This window comes from Triturus cristatus, chromosome 8, assembly GCF_964204655.1.
Source record: "Triturus cristatus chromosome 8, aTriCri1.1, whole genome shotgun sequence".
NCBI lineage: Eukaryota > Metazoa > Chordata > Amphibia > Caudata > Salamandridae > Triturus > Triturus cristatus.
Window position 1 is genome coordinate 1,222,578,925 of NC_140591.1, and position 20,728 is coordinate 1,222,599,652.

The 20,728-nt window shown below is 39.3% G+C and overlaps 1 protein-coding gene across 2 annotated transcripts in view; it reads left to right on the forward strand.

Annotated features, from left to right (window-relative positions):
• Positions 1 to 19,119, forward strand: part of ABHD13 (abhydrolase domain containing 13) — an 81,783-nt gene extending 62,664 nt beyond the window's left edge. For both annotated transcript variants that reach the window (XM_085622901.1, XM_085622902.1), the window contains exon 2: positions 16,871 to 19,119. In XM_085622901.1, coding sequence (XP_085479027.1) covers positions 16,907 to 17,920 — 1,014 coding nt within the window. In that variant the 5' untranslated portion in view covers positions 16,871 to 16,906 and the 3' untranslated portion in view covers positions 17,921 to 19,119. The remainder of the gene's footprint in view (positions 1 to 16,870) is intronic.
• The last annotated feature ends 1,609 nt before the right edge of the window (positions 19,120 to 20,728 follow it).

The following is a 20,728-nucleotide window of genomic DNA, read 5'->3' on the forward strand; positions in this document are numbered from 1 at the left end:
CTCTACTGTCTACCAGGCTCACTGTAATGTATCCATTCATCTCTCTTTGTTAGAGGTGCGCAAGCCAATATATCAATTAACAGGTAGAGCCAGCCGTATACGAGCCAGTGGGCGAGCCGTGAAAATGATTGGCATGTTAATCATACAGTAAACATGATGTAAATGTGCGATAATGTCTCTACAGAATTTAAAAAAAGTGCATTTCTTTAGTGCGTCACCTCAGTACACAAGATTATTGCACTGAATTGAGAGGAAGTTCTTAAAAGTGCTTGTTTTAAGCATGAGTTAAAACACTGCCGCTCCTCCCGCCCGACAACAATGCCATTTGTGAACTAAGAGGCGTCAGTTGCCATGCATACCCCGAATGTTGCCTAGAGTCTTATTATATTTAGAGTAACATTAAAATCTAGTTCATTAAACAGAAGTTTTTGTACAGCACGCATCTTGAACTCGCATATTTCAAGGTGGCAATAATAAAGATGAAAACGGAAGTGCCGGTAGGCAAGAAAACGCGAACAGGAGTGGGGAGGGGAGGGGGGCGGGGGAGGGTGAGAAGTCACAGACTGAGGGAGGGGGCAGTGGGGTGGGGAGACAGGGTAGAAAATAGGGTTAGTAGTAAAGGGGCCAATAGCCGTGGAAGGATACAAATGATGACTAACAAGCCTCAAACCAATCAGAAGGCAGCATTTAAGACAAAAGCCAATGGGCAGAGAGTGGGCGGAGCGTCCACAAAGCTTCCACACTGCAGTATATACCGCATGCCTCGCAAAGCAATCGCAGCGCATACACGTTGCTACGCTTGGCGAGACCTAAAAAAAGTACTCCCAGAAACTCATACTGAGCTACTTCTTCTACTGTGGGAAGAATTGGAACTCTTTGTTTATGAACCAGAATCTCCACTGTTAATACTTTGTTTCCCATAGCCTTTAGTTCTAATATATATATATATATATATATATATATATATATATATATATATATATATATATATATATATATATATATATTAGTTTCTATGTTTTATATACCACTTTCCTATTCTCATCCATTACAAAGAGTGTGATATATTAAATAAACTTGATAAAGGAATATGCATATGCCAACCTCCATTCCTTTCGTACAACGATACATTTGTGTTACTCCTGAAGACCTAACCTGAAGTGAACATCCTGTTTATCAAAATGAATGGAGGTAAAATGTAAGCTTTAAGCTATCCTTTCAAAAAGTCAATACCTTCGCCATCTCACTATCCGCATATACCATTAGGTTCATATCTTACCCTCGAACTGATCCCTTATTCACGGGGATTCAGGTATTACTAACCGCTAAACATGAATTTCTGTATCCTAGTCCTGTATTGTTTGTGAGAATTATCTCTGAGTGGAAATGTCCACTGATCCAACAGTAGTATCAGGGGCTTTGCATATCTTTTTCTACATGCTTAATGTTCCAGTTATATGCATGAAACACCTTGGGAATGTGACCCAAATCGAAATACCCAAGATCACACAATGGCGAGGGTAGGAATCCAGGATTAGAAACAGAATAAAAAGTGGGCTGTTTCGCCCCTTCACACGTTTGTCATTTTGTTCATCTCTTCTCCTACTGCCTTGGTTTTGTACTCTTCTTTTCAACTCTTCTCCTTTCTGCTCCTATCAAATCTTTTGGTTCATCTTTTTGTATTCGCCTTCCTTCCTCCCTTCTTTTCCCTATTTTGTGGCCTTCATTGCTATTTCATCTTCTTGTTGTCTTTCCTTACTAAGTGCCTTTTTCTTCCTTCTTTTTCTTACCTTATTATCCTAATTTATTCCCCTTGTGCCAGAGGACACCCACTCTGCCTGAGGTAGTGCTGATCCACTGGTTGGTATGATTGCCACATCTTTTTAAACAATTATTTCTTAACTTGTGAGCTTAATAAATGTCAATTTACTTAATGCTGATGTTTTATGGCATGGTTTTATTTGCACTAAAATCCTGACTGAATCCAGAATATGCCATAATGATGCTAAGACTTGTTATCAGCACAGTTTGTTTGTGGTCTATTCCATAAACACACTGGCAAGTTACTGTTCAGATGAGACAAATCACCTTTAGGAACTAACCGAAGTAGGTTTTTGAAAATGATTTCCTCTGCAGACTTTGAGTGATATGTTTTGAAAGTACAATTTAATTCCCAATAAATATACAGTGGTATAATTATTATTATACGTGATTTGTAAAGCGCATGGCTACCTAAAAAATGGTTTCCCAGCGTTAGCCTCCTCGCTCAACCAGTATCACCCATTACCAATTAACCAAACAGTTAACCTATGTTAAAGAGATGGAAACAGCCAAGTTTAGAGCTATTTGCGAAAGGCTGGGAGCGATCTGCAGGCAATATATACCCCCACTTGACCGATTCTTCTAGTATATAGAGATGGCAGTCCACGTTAACCAAAAAGAGGAGAATTAGTCCAATGATTCTGGATAAGCTGATTTAGTGGCCTAAAGTTCTTTTCTTTTTCATAACAGACAGTTTAATGGTTGTTCTCCTAGCAAGTTGCTCTTGTCTAGAAAAAGGTTAAGGCTGGACAGTATTTACATTTGCCCAGTGTAAAAGTACTACGGGTATTAGACTCATCTTGTATATTACATGCCATGACCACTTGTAAAGGGTTGACAGTCTTTATGTCAGATTGTTGTGTAAACCAGGAATTGTGTATATTGGTACACCTGTATTTTTATTAAACTTAATGTCCTGGTTGCAGTACAGTTTGTGTAGAGGATAATCGCTCTTGCAGCAGGTAGTGATGAGGTTGGCTACAAGCAGGTCTGTCCAAAGTCAGTTTTCCTCCCTTTGTTCATGCGCTGCGTCATCTGCACTATTGTCACAAAAAGGCTTTATTTTTTTGCTATGTACCTATATAAAGATGTTGTACACGAAAAAATATACAATAAAATTCTCCGCTATGGCAGCGTTATTGGGACTTGCAGCACATGGAGCCAAAGGGAGAACAGTTTCCTCCGGCCACGTCACAGTGATGCTAAACAGAACACTGTTGCTTTGGTGTTGTTAATACTTCTCATAGTTCGCCACAGTTCATTTATTGACTGCAGTACATGATGATGACTCTCGCAGTAGATAGTGATGAGTCTGCCTATAAGCAACACTATCCCAAATATGAGATCAATGAGATGTAAAGACTCAGAAACTGGCTGTCATCCGTCTTCCTGAAGTTGCAGTCTGACAGACAGAAGGACAGACTCTGTCTAGAAACCTTTCTACCCAAAACACTTAATCTGACAACTCACTCGCTAGTCTCATATCATCCTCCAAATGGCAGTACTCAGTAACAACTGATGCAGCGTAAACACACCTAAGCCGCAAACCCCTGCTAAAAGGGCCTCCTATTTCCTGAGGGTAGCCCTGTCTCCATCCTCCTACTCCTCAGTGTCTTGTGCTCCTCTCTTTAGCTCCAGGAAAGTAGACCATACACGTCTACTGTAATAGGGCAGCTCTACTCCACCCTCCATTTTTTGCCATGTCAAACCACGGGCAGTCCAAAGTTGAGCCAGCAGGTTACAGCAACCATCCTTTCACCACAGCAGAGTCTTGGTTATATCCAGACCTTACACACACATAACACGTTACACATGCACACACCACACCCTCACTCACTCTCTCTCTATATATTAACGCAAGTGTCTGAGTGTCACAGATATTGGAACTTTACAAGGCAGGCCACGCTCCATCTGAACCAATAAGAAGGCCTGTTCAGTACTATATTCTAAAAAAACAAGTATGCTGGCATCACTGTTTTATGTTCCTAATGCAGGACATGAACAGTAGTGTCATGTCAAGATAGGAGCCATGTTTGATGCACTCCTCCAGGTTACAGAACAGATTCTGGACCTCAGAATCATCATGAACATGCCTAGGCATTTGCACACACCCTATTTTATAGTGTTAACTGCACCAAAGAAGAGTCCAGGTACAAGTTTCATATGCAGTCGGGTCACCTCATGTCTTACTAAATCTGTTTCCACATCTAGGTTACATTAGGTTTTGTGATGTCTGCTGATCTCCTGGGAGGGGCTCGGACTTCATGGAGCCATGGTCTAATGTCAAGGTTGGGTTTTATTTATGCTGTGGTCTGACTGATGTGTTAAGCCTGTTCTCCTTCTTTTTCTGTATTTCACTAGCAGTTCTACTTCCTGTTTTGTTGACTGCCTGATGATATAAAAATGCTTTGAAATGTTAACTTGAATGCTGTATTGCTTGACCTTTCTGCCTAACAAAACAATGTGATAAAATGAAAGAGTTGTGTGGCATAATCTATTGTAGAAAAGAATGTTATGGCTCTTAAGCTAATCACTCTCACCCCCTAACTCTACCCTCCACCTCAGGGAAATAGCTCCGGGTGCCAGGTGACAAGAACAACTCTACTGATTTAATCTATGTCTTAGCCTAAAAGTGGTCTGTCCGCTGCAGAAAAAGTCTCCACCAATGGTTTATTGTTTCCAAACCACAGGTTGGACCGCCACATTTAAACAGGATGTGACTTGCTGCATGTTTTCTAGGTTATGTGTTTTTTTAATGTGAAACCGCAGATTGGTCATATTTTAAATTCCTTCCTTTATGAACAACATGACATTTATGGGTAGCCAATTTGGTTCATGGTCAAATTTCTCCAGCCGTCCCACTTCAAGTTACTGGAATTGATTAATATACTTTAACGTTTGATGTGTTTCTGTGATTGGGCGCTCCTTTTGATGTTTTCCCGTAATAAGTAATGGCGAGGAGCACTTGCTGTCACAGTTTTCTGGTTGTTTAGGAAAGTGTTGGTAGTCCAATATAATTGACATTGCTGTTTTAAATTGTTTTTGTTGAACCGATTTAGAAATCTGTCTATCTAAACACTGATGCAAACATGTATCCCTGTTGCTATTTGCGTTGCTCTGCCCAGACCATCCCAGGCCTGATTCGTGCTTTAGAAATACCCCTAACAATACAGAATGCATTGTATAAGGAGGAGATTTTGTGCAGTGGCGGATAAAGGAAAATAGATGCACGCAAATTATTTTCTGAAATGCAGCATCTTACAATATATGATACCTATCCAAGTGTGGCCCGAATGAGGAACGGGGCACTTATTTCTCAGGGCACCTGGCTCAGTTTCATGATGGACATTTAAGTACACCTTTGAATGTCACAGATATTCTACACTCTATAGCGATCTCCCGAACTATGAACACATCAATGTGATAGCACCACTGCCTTCACTTTTTAAATTTCATGTCAATAGCGCTCCAATTGTTCTTCTATGTGAGGACTATAATGTATTATTGGCATGGAAGTTCGACCTTACCATGTAATACACTTGCCAAACTGTCTTGGGTCCAGTCTGGCTCATTTATAAAACCTTTAGCACAATCCTGGCTAAATTTGGCTACGGGTATCAACAAGACAATCCCAATATTACCACCCAATGGTATAGTACTATAAAAATATCACACTAATATCACACAGATTCCGGAAATATATCACATTTATTAAAAAGAGAATTTTGACAATAAAAAATCCTAAATCCATCAATACAGTACACATTAAAAACAATCAATTTGTATCAACATTCATTTTATACATTTTAAAAATACAAAACACAAACTGTTATGAGCCCGCATAACAGAAAAACAGACAGACAGTGGACTTTGTCATCTAAGACACATCTAAAATGACCGTGATTTTACACCGTGATTTGGGATATATTTGAAACTGCTATCTCCAATCCTCTACGGCGGTCCCTTAGATTGTGTATATCTTTGGCGTCGACGCGTTTCGATGGTTTGAATTTTATAGGACCATCTTTATCAAGACAATTTTATAGGCTTAAGTTACTTCTGGCTTGATTTAAAACCTTTCGAAATACAGCCTGCTGCTATGTGCTCGCTTCCTGAAATAATTGAAGGCGGAAGGCTAGCGTTCTGGTTTCCGTAAAAGAACTTCAATTCCCAGAAGTACACAGACTTCAGTTTTGGTATTCGTAGATGCGCTTGTATAATATACCGCAGCGTATTTCTTGGTAGCGTGTTTCTTAATGAAAAATCAAATAGTTTTATCAGAGACTGGGGTCCATCTATCACACCCTTTTGGCACGTCTCGTAGTGGTTCCTTACGGCTCTCAAATAATTCCGCCGGTATGGAGTCTTATTGCTCCGTCTGTTCTCAACTGAAGTCTGTGTACTTCTGGGAATTGAAGTTCTTTTACGGAAACCAGAACGCTAGCCTTCCGCCTTCAATTATTTCAGGAAGCGAGCACATAGCAGCAGGCTGTATTTCGAAAGGTTTTAAATCAAGCCAGAAGTAACTTAAGCCTATAAAATTGTCTTGATAAAGATGGTCCTATAAAATTCAAACCATCGAAACGCGTCGACGCCAAAGATATACACAATCTAAGGGACCGCCGTAGAGGATTGGAGATAGCAGTTTCAAATATATCCCAAATCACGGTGTAAAATCACGGTCATTTTAGATGTGTCTTAGATGACAAAGTCCACTGTCTGTCTGTTTTTCTGTTATGCGGGCTCATAACAGTTTGTGTTTTGTATTTTTAAAATGTATAAAATGAATGTTGATACAAATTGATTGTTTTTAATGTGTACTGTATTGATGGATTTAGGATTTTTTATTGTCCAAATTCTCTTTTTAATAAATGTGATATATTTCCGGAATCTGTGTGATATTAGTGTGATATTTTTATAGTACTATACCATTGGGTGGTAATATTGGGATTGTCTTGTTGATACCTGTTATTGGGTACCCCTTTCCCTGTATTGTACGAGGGGTCGCTCTCAGTCCACTTTACATAAATTTGGCTACGAGCAGCATGGCTTAAATAAAGGACCTAGTATAAAGCATTTAGATGAACCAAACAATAGAATAAGAAAGTTACGCACCACGAAAGAAATCCAACACCAATTGACAAAAATAGATGATATTTTTCTGAATTTTTAGACTCCAAGATGAACAAAATCTACAGTAGTGTTCTGGAGATATAGGTTTTAAGTAAAACGTAAATCTCCGCTTTTTAGTCTCTAGCTCAAACTATCATTGGTAACTGTAAAGTTTAGAAACTTTTGAAACATTTGAAGAGTTGTGTTTGGCTACTCTGGCCCGAGTGTGGCGACCAATTCCAACAGAGAGCAGGTCAAGGGGGCCAATAGGGAGCATTTGGACAGTCACCAAAGTAATCTCGGTTCCAGTTCCACACTTTATATCAAGACCGCCATTGACTTCAATGGAGTGGTCCTGATGCAGGATGATAAGGATGCTAAAAGATTCTCTGTGTGTTGTGCAGCCTACGGGGGTGTCCTTGTGGTTATTCCTCGGTCCACTGGTAAGGTGGGATGACTTTGGCCACCAGGGTCAGTGTCCCTCGAAGTGTTTTTTGAGCCTGTAGAATACCAGCTGATGCTTGACTATTGATCTCCTTACACAGTGGGTCCAGCGGTATCCTTTTGTCCTTTGCTTAGGGCTCGTATCCATCCTTGGCGATCAATCTGGACTCAATCTACACGTCTAGTTCCAGCAGACTCGTGTGAAACTTTTGGGCATCGAGGTCTCTTAGGTTGCTCAGTGGTGGTCAGTCGTGATTCAAAGAATGCAGCTACTGACTTGCAGGAATGAGCTACTTCAGCTTTGATGGCCCTAGTACTGGTTTCAGGGAGTCAGCCGACTGACCCTTGGAGTCACTTCTTTGGTATAGGGTTCGGAGCTGCTTTTCAAGGGGCCACGGGCTAAGTCCTCTCTCTGCTAGCCCAAGGTGCAACGGGTGCAGTCCATCAGTCAGTGCAGGCTCTCTTGCCAGGTCCAGGGGGTCAGCAGGGCAGACCTTCAGTCTTTTCTCCGGTTCCATCATGATCTGAGTTTCAGGGCACCAGAGGTGCAATATTTATGCCCGGAAAGTGCCCGGAGGGATGATGATGTCACTAGCCAATGGGCTGCTAGGATCCCTCCTGACAACTTTCAGCTGTGTGTGGCATCTAGCAATCCCAGAGTGCACTATTTTACCCTCTCTCAAGATATCAGAATACTGCCTTGCATGTTAGGAGCTTGGTAGCCCACCCTAGATGTCTGGCTACCTGTGGGCTACACGCCCACGGGAAAACCGTTTTTGTCACTTGTTTCCCCTCCTTGTTCCCACTGCCAGCATGTCTCCCTGAATAAAGGGGCAGCTCCACATGAGTGTGATTGCCATTTGCCTACTAAAGGCAGCTTTTCCCTTTGGAGGTCGCTGTTTGGGTCAACACCCTTTGTGGCATCTTGCTCTGTAGCAGGCTTCTATTGTTCCTGGGCCTCTATTGTTCCTGGGCCTGGGAGTCGTTCACACGACTCCCCAGGCGGGCAGAAGGCTGTCTGGGGGCCAGCAGCTGCACAATGCCACTCGACAAACTGGGCAACAGAGAGGAAACTTTCTAAAAGTTGCCTGTCCCTAAAAGTCACATTAAATTCGACTTGGGCATCAAGGCGGGTTTAATGTCACAATTAATTTGATACCTTTCAGTAGACATTTTAGTATTCCCATTCAGCAGTTAGTCGGACTGAGGGGTCAGCCAGTAACGCTGTGTTAGCCAATAGGGCTATTAAATCTTCCACAGCAGAAACGACGATGTGGAAGATTTGCTGTTTGGACATATTGAAAGTATAATTTCCACTTAACAATATACAGCTCCCTTCCTTAGGGCTCTATAGGCCTTCCTTAGGGAAGACTTACGTATATTGTTAAGGGAGCTGTGGGCTTTGCCAATTGGTTAAATGGCAAAGTCAATCTTTCAGTTTTAATAGGCGGCAGTGGGAGGCTGGGAGCCATTAGATACGTTGTCGGACACACTGGCACCAGTGCTGCAGTCCTGGGTGCCCACTCCAACTTGCATGCCTTGAATACCCTTGGTATCCTATACCAAGGACTTATAAGTAAATCAGCTTATGACAACTGGGGGTAGCGAATTCAACATGTACTTTTAAAAATGTTAGAACACTGGCACTGAGGTCTGGTTAGCAGGCCTCAGTGCACTCTCAGTCGAAATACCAGCAGCATCCTTTTGCATTTATTTTACATACTATTTATACACCCCCTGCACAGGTAGTGGAGCTACTAGAACACCCAGTTTATACATCTTGTACAGATAGGACTAATGTTGGAATTGTTCTGTATATTTAGCTGGGATGGTAAAAATGTAGAAACATACTACATTTATTTTAACTAGGGCACAAGCGAGCTAAGACTCTTTCACCACATCTGTATCATTAAGAGCTGGCGATTGAGATAACACTTTAATTTCTGTCGCGGTCTTCTATTCTTATCTTTTCTCAGAACAGTACTCACACTTTTTTAACAACTGTACTATTTTTGGCACAGTATATCAGCATTTGTCTGCCAGGAATTGATGTATTTATTGGTATTATATAGTACTTATCCATGTGTTTTAGTGCACCTTTCTAATCCCAGTACTTCAGCCATGGTGAACCAAATAATGCCTCTGAATTCCTTGCTACTATTTGGCAATACCTGGGCACACTCACAAAGAGGTTCATTTGTCATGACCTCTTTCTTAATGTATGTATGCCTGTACAATCTGCAAAGCAGTCACATGGCGGTCAGTCAGTAACTTGTGCAGTGTTGTTAATTTTTTTTAGGCAGCATGTTACTCTTGTCTAGTGCGTAATTTGAATTGAGTCACATCCAGGTGTTTATAGCGGGTCAGTGCAGAGCAAGTTTTTCTCAGTGGGGCAGTATGGTGTTCAGTGCGGGAGAGGATGTGGCACTATGGTCAGAGCTACTGAATTTGAAACTGGGGAACCAGGTTCGGCCTACTTGACCAGTCCCCCAGACCACTCTCCTGAGGGAGCACATTCCCATGCTAGACATAAGAAGGCCCCGCAAGATCTTAAAAGCCCTGGTGTCTTAGCACCAGCAGGTGGACCCTAGCAGTGGCAAGTGTGGGTTAACCTTGAAGGCCTGTCCACCACAATCCATGAAGTTCATCTCCAGTCTTGCGGGCAGGACTATGAACCAGCACACCATAGAGTGACAGTGACTGTCACTGAGGTCACTGAACTCTTGAGCAGGGTGGCTCTAGGGCAGTGTGACCGCTCCAGACGCTGACTTCAGGTGGGGGTGTCATGTTTGTAAGTATAATATGTTTTTAAAAGCACTTGCTGCCTTCTTCCTGGCCTCCAACAATTTTCGGCAACAATAAAAATGTCATGATAACTCCAGTGATTATTGTTCTTAGTAGAGAGAGATGGTGTTTTGTCTAGTGGAAGTTTTGACTCATGGAAAGGAAGCTCAGAGGGTTATTGTGCCTGCTGCTAAGAACATGTACCATGCAGATCACAAAGTGCACATAATGTAAATAGGTCAGTGGGTTACTGCTTTTGTCAGAGAGACCATATTGTTACTTGCAGTTAATAAGTTAAAATCCTAACATAGAACAGTGAGCTATTAACGGTCATGTAAGAGCTGCATGCCAACTGCAAGGTATACTTTAGAGCTTCATGATTTTTTCCCCAGTCTTCGATTATTCTAATGTTGCAAAAAAGGGTCCATTTGGATAGAAATCAATTCTGGTTATTGAAGGGAACCCCCAACCATGGGATTTGCGTTCTAAATTCAGAGTTTGTGTTTCTCCAGACCAATCCCTATTAAACTATATAACATAAGAAATACAGGTAGTAGTGTTCCCTTGAAGGGAAGCGTCTGCACATTCACTAAACAGACAGTAATCTAGCAATCATTCAGCATGAAATATATAAGTATCTTCCTGTGTATCTATACACGGGTGCTAGGTTGGGCCCAAACACCTACTACCTAACGGTGTTGTCGGCACAACTAAATGTGCAACCAATTTAAATACAAAAACTAGGGCTTATATAGCACACCACTTATTTAGTCCTGATTAAGTTTATCACACCTGTGGGTATAAGTAACCCTCTACTACAAACAGAGACAATTCAACAATATTGATCAAAACAGAAATTTAGAAAGATCAATCTTCTTGCTGTTCAGCAGTTTTTATTCATATTATAAAAGTGTAAAAGCTCCCAGCACACGATTTTCCGACACGTGTTTCGTCTTTTTCTAAGACTTTTTCAAGGCATGGACGTTGAAATCAAAAGCCAGGATTGTAAATGGGCCACAATTGGTCCTGCGTAATAATGTGAATGCCGGAATCACCAGTCTACCAGTATGCGCTCCCGAGTCAGTTCCAAATATCACGAGTGGAACCACGGGCACAGTCCTGATGTCTGTCCCTTGAGTCCTTGATCTTTCTGGATTTCTGTTTTGATCATCACTATTAAACTATGCTGCCTACTAGTATGATTGTCATGTGACTCCTACACCTTGTAGTCCTTTGTCTTATGTAACATTTCCTATACAGTGATTTACAAACGTAAGATTGAGTGTCTCAGTGTAATATGTGTGATGTAAAGTTCTCTGACACCCTACACTGGTAGTAGTGGTGCTGTAACTTGGCTGATTCTTTATTATTTTGACATTTTACACATGCTAACAGTCTCTGGAAAGATTTTGCCATATTAGTACCAGGGGAACATAGAACTGCAGCAGTGAGAAAGGTGACCAGTCAACCTTTGCAAAGGGCCCTCCACTTCACGGCAGCACAAGTCACATTTTCAGGAACTTTTGATCCATTTGAACAATTTACTAGTTAAATCATCAGATTATGCAGCACACGATGTATGATGTGGCAAATATGGCACAGTCATAATTATGTGGAGAACATTTGCAAACTAGGATAGTTAGTCATTCATGTTTGAACTGCTCTTGTGGAAAAAGGGAGGAGAAGTGCTGATGACATAAACTCCACGGCTGGGAGACAAATGGCTTGTGATTCCACTTTTAAGGATATTTGGGAAATTCTGTGATTGGAAACGTGTCCCTCTTTTTGAATGTATTTTAATGTCAACTTATGTTAAACCATAAATAAAAATGTGTATCCATTGGTTAAATTAAATAACGTAATAAGCTGTAACTGGTTGGTGAAATTGGAAACAAAAACAAAAAATTGGGATATTTTGCTCTTTCTGCTAAACCTCTGACTCCGCCCACTGATCCAATCCACAGGTTATTCCCACCCTCTGATTCTCCGCCCAGTTTCCCTAGTTTTTTTCCCCCACTTAGACCACTGTGTGTTATCGATAAGTGTACTGCTTTTTCTGATTTGGTTAGTAACAAGACCTATACTATTTTAACATGTATGAATTTTAACTCAGAATATTGTGTATATATCATGTTCTGTGTGTGTGGAAAACTGTATGTAGGATCCACAAAAAGGGCACTAAAAAGCACGATGAAATGAACATGTATCAGCAGTTTATAACAGACAACTCAGATCCTGTAGCAAATAGTTTTTGGGCTCACCATGAGAGTAAAGGCATTTTTGAGATCAAACTTTTGGGTATAGCAGCAGGTAAGGAGTGACAGAAAAGGAGGTGATAAAATTCAACATTTAAGAAAATGTAATACGAGGTGGATCGGATTCTGATAAGGAGCTTCATACTTTTCTATTTGATTGAGTTAACATAATTTAGATGGAAGTGAAGGTAACTGACTTCGGTTATATATAGACTTTTATGACTAATGTGAAGTGGTGAATCTTCTTTATCTTTGAGGTGTGGTGGTGTTGGAGGACAGTACCTGATACTATCTAGGATGAGTTAAGTTTGAGATAAGTTATAGTTACAGTTCCATTAATGATGCCACTTAAGCCTCAGATGCTCTAGATTGAATCATGTGGACAGTTTGGTAATTTTGATGAGGATGACTTATTAATATCTTTATTTCTCTGTGATCAATGTTTTATCTCCAGGCGTCAATACTACAAATAGTGTTTTAGGCTGGACATAGTGTTGAATTTCCTCATAGATGAGTGATGAGTCATTCTACAGCAAGCAAGATGACTACTTGTTCAAGAAGATATTTTCTGTGATTAGGAAAATATTTTTTCAGGAATGGTGTTCTCACTGTTAGATAAGAACAACTATTAGTAACTCAAATGGAAACATAAGAAATAGTATTAAATACAGATGCCAGTGTAAACGTTGTTGGAAGTGTGAGTTTTAATCCCGGTTTCAACCATGAATAGGTTAGCAATGGTGATTTATACTAGGTCTTTATACTAAGTCATTGTACATTTTATATTTTTTCTGATGGTTTGTGCAAATTTAAAATTGCAAAGTTTCTGGTTCTCTAATTGGTTCAAGAAGAGAGCGCGTGTGACCAAAAAAATATAAAATATTTGTAAATTAATTTTGTTTCCAATATACTATTTGAGCAGTTATAACTAACTTAAATGGGAACTGAAGGAATAGCACTAAAATCGGATACTGGTAAAATCCTTGTTGGAAGTGTGAGCTTTAATCCCTGCATTTCCAATGGAGAGGTCATCAATGTTATTTTTTTTTTTGGGTACTGTAAACTGTATTTATTTGTGATGGAGTGTAATATTTTAGTTTGTTTCTAATTGGACTAAATACGAATCTTACAGGTTCCCATAGCGCACGCTTTTTTTGGGTTAACCTGATTGGTGTATTCCACGATATAAACTGGGAATACAGTTAGTTTCTATTTTCACTGGTTGTGGCTACAAGTGAAACGAGCAGTTGTGACTGTGAGCTTTGGAAACAAAGGGTGTCTTATTGTAGTTGAATTAAAGTTGTGTTGTTTATGTTTTAGTCTATTTATTTTTTAATTTTAGGGCCTTATTATGGGTGTTTCTTGGATGTTAAACCTGAAGCTATAATTCATAACTGTGAGAGCCTGTCCATAATTTGTATTCTACTGGCAACAGCTCTTATAGAGAATTTGTGACGGTAAGGATGAAATCTATGATGTAGGTTGAGCAGTTATACGGTATAGACAGTGGTAATTTCCTCTTTTTCGTTGCATTTTAGTAGGTTGAACATAATTATGTGAATTATGCTTTTACATGTTTGTAGTTTGGAATTTTTCTTGAATGGGACATATATTATTTTAAACAAAGATGATGCTTATGTTCGGTATAAAATAGTTTCTGTTCTGTTTAAATGCATTCAATATATTTTTCCTATTAGTGCCCAATGGTACTATTGACTTTGAATATTTGGGGGTACTCTATTTGAAAGGTTGGATGCAGCGGGCACAACATTCCTGGGCGATGATTGGGCGTCATATACGTTTTTGAGGTAATGCATTTATACATCTAAAATTGTTCTATCCAATTAATGTCTTCTTAGAATTAATGGAGCCTTGTTCGAGATTGAAGGCTCCTGTGCACATTAATCTGACCCATTAACGGTGGAAGTCCATTCTTCCATGAAGATATGAGAGTATTCATAATGAACTTTTAGTATTTTTGAATATTCTTATTGGGGCATGAGTACATAAGAATATAGTACAGGTAATTTTTGCGCATAGAAAATGAACCAGTGTGAAGGTTTAAATTCTGGACTTCGCACTGCGTGGTGAAGTCTCAATGTGTTGATTTGATTTTGATTCATCTCTTTTCTTTTTTCTTGTCTTGTTTTTTCTTTATATTTTTGCTTATGGATCAGCATAATACTGTAAATGCATAACGAGTACTGTATTACTGAAAAGTGTTTAGAACTGATGTACTATTGAATGTTCACAATGATTTTACTTGTAATGTCTTTTCAGACTTGAGAAAGCATCAGGAGTCGCGAAACACATGTTGACTGTTCTAGGCTGTTTTTTGTCAAAGATTAGTACTGTAGCTACTTTATAAACCATTCATTTCTTGTTTGATGCTTCAGAATATTGTTGAAACTGTAATTTAAATTTGGGTATTTAATACTAATATGTGAATTGTAAGACAGAAGGACAATGTGAGAAGATTTGTGTGACTAATAATGAATATGTGTAATTAAGTAATAAAAACCAAATCTAAAATAATTGCATTTTGATGGTCAATGTGGGTGCTTTCCAATAGGGTGAATTTAATTTACGACTGACATGGTTAAAACTGTTCTCTTCTTTACTGTGACTGCGGCATGTCTAAGAAGGCACCAGGAATGAATAAGAGAAGCCTGGTATCTCTGGTATGAGGTGTCAAAAAGAGGCCGTGCTAAAGCTGCTCTTTGTTTTGCCAACTATTCTGCACACTTCCAGGTAGCAGATCCCTGCTTAGTGATAGCAGTTAACACCCACCTGCCATTTATGAACTTACAGCAAAGTATTGTCCTCAAAGTGAGTGTTGTTAACTTTCCATGCAAAGCATGTGTATTTCAGGCCTGGGGGTGCTGTGTGCAATAACTGTTTTTGTGCCAGTCGAGACTCTGGAAGGAAAAAGTACAGTTATATAAAGTTAGTTTCTTCTTAATTAATTTAATTTAATTTTGAAATAAGATTTTTTGATAAAGTAAGTAAGAAATAAGTTTGAATCATTTCCCTGTAGTGTTCTGTATTTTTATATATTCACAGCCTACTCTGCGAGCTTGCAAGGTGCACATTGTGCTTCCATGTGTCACTGCAGTTCACTTAAGCTGCACCCTATTTTTGTATACTTTTGTCATATCTGGGTGATATAAAGACATGCTGCAGCCCGTGTGTGACAATTAACCGCCTATGCCTCAAATGAGGGGGGCCAGGATCAAAATTTGGTAATTTTATCAGACAATGTACTAGAAAAAGATTATGTTCTAGGAAATTCTACTCTAGAAATGTATAGAAATGTAGAAAAGATCTTGACATTATTGATTTATTTGTTTATTATCGCTATTGGCCAAATTGGATCCTGTTTACTGAGCTTCATTCCCTCGATGTCCTCATCAAATAGTTTCAGTGGGCTTGTTAGTAAGAGAAAAAAAGCAATTTGTTTAATTGTGGTATGAATGCACCAGAGAGTCCTTCAAATACTGGTTTGTCCAACAAACTAGAGGCATAATCAGTGGTTCCTGAAACCAGTGTTTTTTCAAAAACAAATAAGATTAGTTTGTGAAGCTCTTAATTTACTTTTCAGAGTAGTGTCAGTGAAGGTCGGTATTGCCCTAGCTTTGTATTTAAAACATATTCAGCCAATAAAATAGAGGCAAATAGAGCAATGTGAATGTTTGGTTAGTCTGCACTATTGAGGTAGAGAAAATTAGATGATGAAATGTCATTTAGCGTTGTAATTGACTGGACTAACTCATTTTTTCAAACTCAAGACTTGTGGAACTTTCTAAATGTGTTTGAACTTAGTGTATGTTTTAATCATAATGTCTTACTGTAATTGTGTATCCTCATATGCATATTTAGATTTTTGGGGAGCGTTTAAAAAGTTTTACTATTTTAAATGATGCAGTTACTTGTATTGTGTTGGGCTTACATTTAGTGGCAACCTCCTATTGGAAAGCTGTTTCCATAAAGTTTTTAGTAATAGCACGCTCTCTCTAATAAGCTGTCTCGCTCTAAATAAAGTGTGGCCATCGTCCTGGCTTTTCCTCAGAATTAGTTCTAACTACATCAATAATCTGATCTAAGACTGGGGTTTGACTGTTAGAGTGTGAAATGTATACAGCATTTAAGAAAAGGGTGTCTGTTTTTGTCGTAGTCTCACCCAATAAGACTTGCTTCTGGTTACGGATACTAGGCAGCCATCCTTGCTGCAAGTTTTTAGTTAAAAGTATGTTTTCAAATGAAGAAAACCTGCACTATTAGACCACAAATTGTGGTTCATCCACTACATTCTGTTGAATCTTGTGTTTGTTTTGTAAATTTAGAAAGAATTTTAATTTAGAACAAACTTTTCAAGATGCAAATAGAGATACTAATGTGATCTTTAGTGGAAGTCAATTTTTAAAGACTGATTTTATTGTTCTTTCCTTTTCCAGGTGTCTGATGGAAAATAATTGATTCTGGCCTTCACTATGGAAAAGTCATGGAAGTTTTGGGCATATGCTGAACGATGGCTGTTTTTGTTAGCTTCCTGGTCATGGGCTCTATGCCGGGTGTCTCTGTTACCTTTGATATTAACATTTAATATGTATGGAGGCATACTTTTACTTTTATTAATATTTGTATCCATTGCTGGTATCCTGTACAAATTCCAAGATGTGCTGCTCTATTTCCCTGAACAGCCCTCTTCATCGCGCCTCTATGTTCCTATGCCTACTGGTATACCCCATGAAAACATCTTCATTAAGACTAAAGATGGTATAGTTCTCAACCTTCTTCTGTTAAGATATGTTGGAGACAACCCGGGCCACACTCCAACTGTTATATATTTTCATGGCAACGCCGGAAATATCGGGCATAGATTACCAAATGCTTTGCTGATGTTGGTAAACCTAAAAGTTAATCTGCTTCTAGTCGATTATAGAGGTTATGGGAAAAGCGATGGTGAAGCTAGTGAAGAAGGACTCTACCTTGATGCTGAAGCTGTGCTAGATTATGTGATGACTCGGCCAGACATTGACAAAACGAAAATTATCCTTTTTGGACGTTCCTTGGGTGGAGCTGTGGCTGTTCATCTAGCCTCTGGAAACTCCCACAGGATTGCTGCTGTAATGATAGAGAATACATTCCTCAGCATCCCCCACATGGCCAGTACCTTGTTTTCTTTCTTTCCAATGAGATATCTTCCTTTATGGTGCTACAAAAATAAGTTCTTGTCATATCGAAAAATCTTACAGTGCAGAATGCCTTCCCTTTTCATTTCTGGATTGTCAGATCAGCTAATTCCTCCAGTAATGATGAAGCAGCTCTATGAACTGTCCCCATCTCGGACTAAGAGGCTGGCAATATTCCCTGATGGAACTCACAATGACACTTGGCAGTGCCAGGGCTACTTCACTGCCCTGGAACAATTCATCAAGGAAGTAGTAAGCAACCAGTGTCCTGAGGAAATGGAAAAGACATCATCAAACGTAACAATAATATAAATGTTGGCGTTCTTATGTTTTTTTCTCCATGGACAACTCTGCTTTGATTTTTGGAAAATAGTGAATTAATTATATGTTAAAACTGTTCTTTTTTTCTTCAGTCAAAGGAAAGGAAAGTTTGGAAACCGTTTTAGATTATGTCTGCTGGAAATCCAAACGTTTGTTTCTCCAGTTTGTTGGATGTGTGCACAACTGTTCTGATTTTTACCATACATGATTGTGCTATCTGTAGGCCTTGATGTTGTTATTCACGAATGATGGTGTCTGGTCTTAAAGGTTATCTGCAAAGAAGTGCAAACAGGGAAATTGGAACACCTGTTAATGTGAGTTGACAATTAGGCAATAGGTAATCGTCCAATAGGATATGTTTAGTTTTGACGATTGGTGAAAGCCAAAAAAAAACACGAAGTTAGAATTCTCCTGTGGTTAAATATTTAAAGATTATGTGCATGGCAGTATTTTGTTCATTACAGCGTGCTACCAAATTAAAGTTTATATAACTCCCTATAAGAGATAAATTCCACTGTATATGCTAAATCGTAAGGACCTGTCAGTATTGTTTAATGAGTGCTCATCTGAAAGAAACTTTTACCTGCACATTGGTTCCCAGCTGGTCACTGCAAAATTGTTTGCCTACTGTAAATTCAATAAGCAGCATGTAGTTAGTTGAAATGGCTTTTTTGGTAGCATGTCAAAGTGGCAGAACTTAGAGGGATTTTTTTTATTTGCATACAATTTATTTTGTACAGTAACCATAAGAGTCCTGATAATTTGTTGGTAGCACATTTCCTGTGCAATAAGGGCTTCTGACGCTCACTTCTTGTCAATAACTTTCATTTTTTTATTTCTTGTATATTGTCTAACTTTTTAAGGGGGTTGTTGGACAGGAGTCGAACGATTAAATGTGGTATTACTGCTCTTGTGTCCAAATGTCCGCCATACAACGGTTTAAGCAAAATACTTTTTTTCCCTCCATTTGCCAACTGGCCGTTTTAGGTGTGTTCTGTTGAAGTTGTTCTACATTGCTGTTTTACTACTTTATCGCATGTATTCTGGGATCTGATAATCGAAATTTTCTAAAGCTGTGAAATGTCTACATTCACAAATTGCTTATCGATATGTTTAAAGAAGGAACAGATGAGCCCACAATACCAGCAATTTAGAAAAATGTTTAAAATAAAGAAGAACCTTTAACTCTCTTTTTCATGGTTTTTGCAAAGCAGTAAACCTTGCAATACAGAAATATAGGACACATTTTAAATTAAATGAGACGTTTATGGAAATTGATATGCATTCTAAATGGACATGCTTGAAGGTGGGGCTCCTCAGATCTATTTCACTTTGGAATTGATAAGAGACTTCAGATATATTAAAGTAATACCTATATTTCGAAGAGATACCCTATTTGCTCTGTGCACAGTAGTAGCAGGAATAAAGCTTTTAAATGTATACAACCAGCAAAATAAGTAATGTGCAGACAATATGAATGACTATATTTACCGAAGCCTGGGAACTACTCCCTTTCTCAAAAACAAGGTAAGTGAACATCTGAGTTTTCTCTAATATTTTGCTGTTATAGAGTCTGCTACTTAGCATTAAATGAGACTGTTCACCGGCTTCAAATCTGGTTGTAGTGGTGGTCTTGGGATAACGTTAACCCGACACCCACTGTCTTGCTTGCAACCTCTCTTCTAAATGTGCTTTACAATATTCAGTCTATTTTTTATCTCGCCAGCTTTAACCTCTTCTGTGCCCATGACGAGATAGTCTCGTCATGGAGCACGGTCGCGCTGTGCCCATGACGAGACTATCTCGTCATGAACCCCACCCATTAATGAAACGCCCGGCACAGGAGGGGGAAAGGGCGTGGCACAGAAGGGGTTAACACCTTTTATGAGTTTGTAGAAATAGTTCATGTCTGAGGTAAGGAAAGTGCAATCTGTTGCTAGTGTCCGACATGTACCTTTCATTTGACGTTTTCCTCAAGTTTAGACCGCCCTGCCTTCAAAATAGCTGAGGTTCACCTCGAGCCGAATTAATTTCGTCTGATTTGTTACCTGACTGGTGAAGCCATTTTATATCCATAGGTGCAGCAGTTAATGATCCGAGTATCTCTTTTTTAAATTTAAGAGATAAAATGTGATCCCGCACCTTCCTCTCTTTTCCAACACTTTCTTCCTTGCAATCTCCAACCAGCCGTTTTATTGTCTGTGGAGTTTTTTTCCTGTTCTGTAAAGTTTAGCTTGCTTTTCCTCCGTTTTTTGAGCGCCTCATAGCCTAATCGTTGGTTTTAGAACAACGCAGTCTGGGTAGTGCATTTTTAATTATTTATTGTTTTACAGTTTTAGTTCTAAAACCTTCATCTAATACACGGCAGTGTCTGCCAGACTGGGTCTAGAAACTTGAAACAGTTTCACAGCACTAGCAAGTGGTGCTACATGTCTTGGTCCCTCCACAGACTTAATGAACAGAGCCATACAAAATGCCACACTTCAGGCTGACATAAGTTCTCGGCTTTTTTGTTTACATCCTCCGAGGTGGAAATCAGACTGACCTATTTAAAGAACACAAGTGTGCAAATATGAGAAAGAAACTTGGTGCTTTATCAAAAGAATCTGCGTGGCCACTAAGTATGGGGAGGTGAGTATGCGGTGAGCAATCTGCAGGTAGATAAGAGTATCCACCAGAATGATTGTTATAGAAGGTAAGTAACTTATATTTCAGATTGATGGTCTCACCTCCAGATGAGTTACTTTATGTATAAGCCCCCTAGCAGTATTACCATATACTGGGTCTTAAAATAAAACT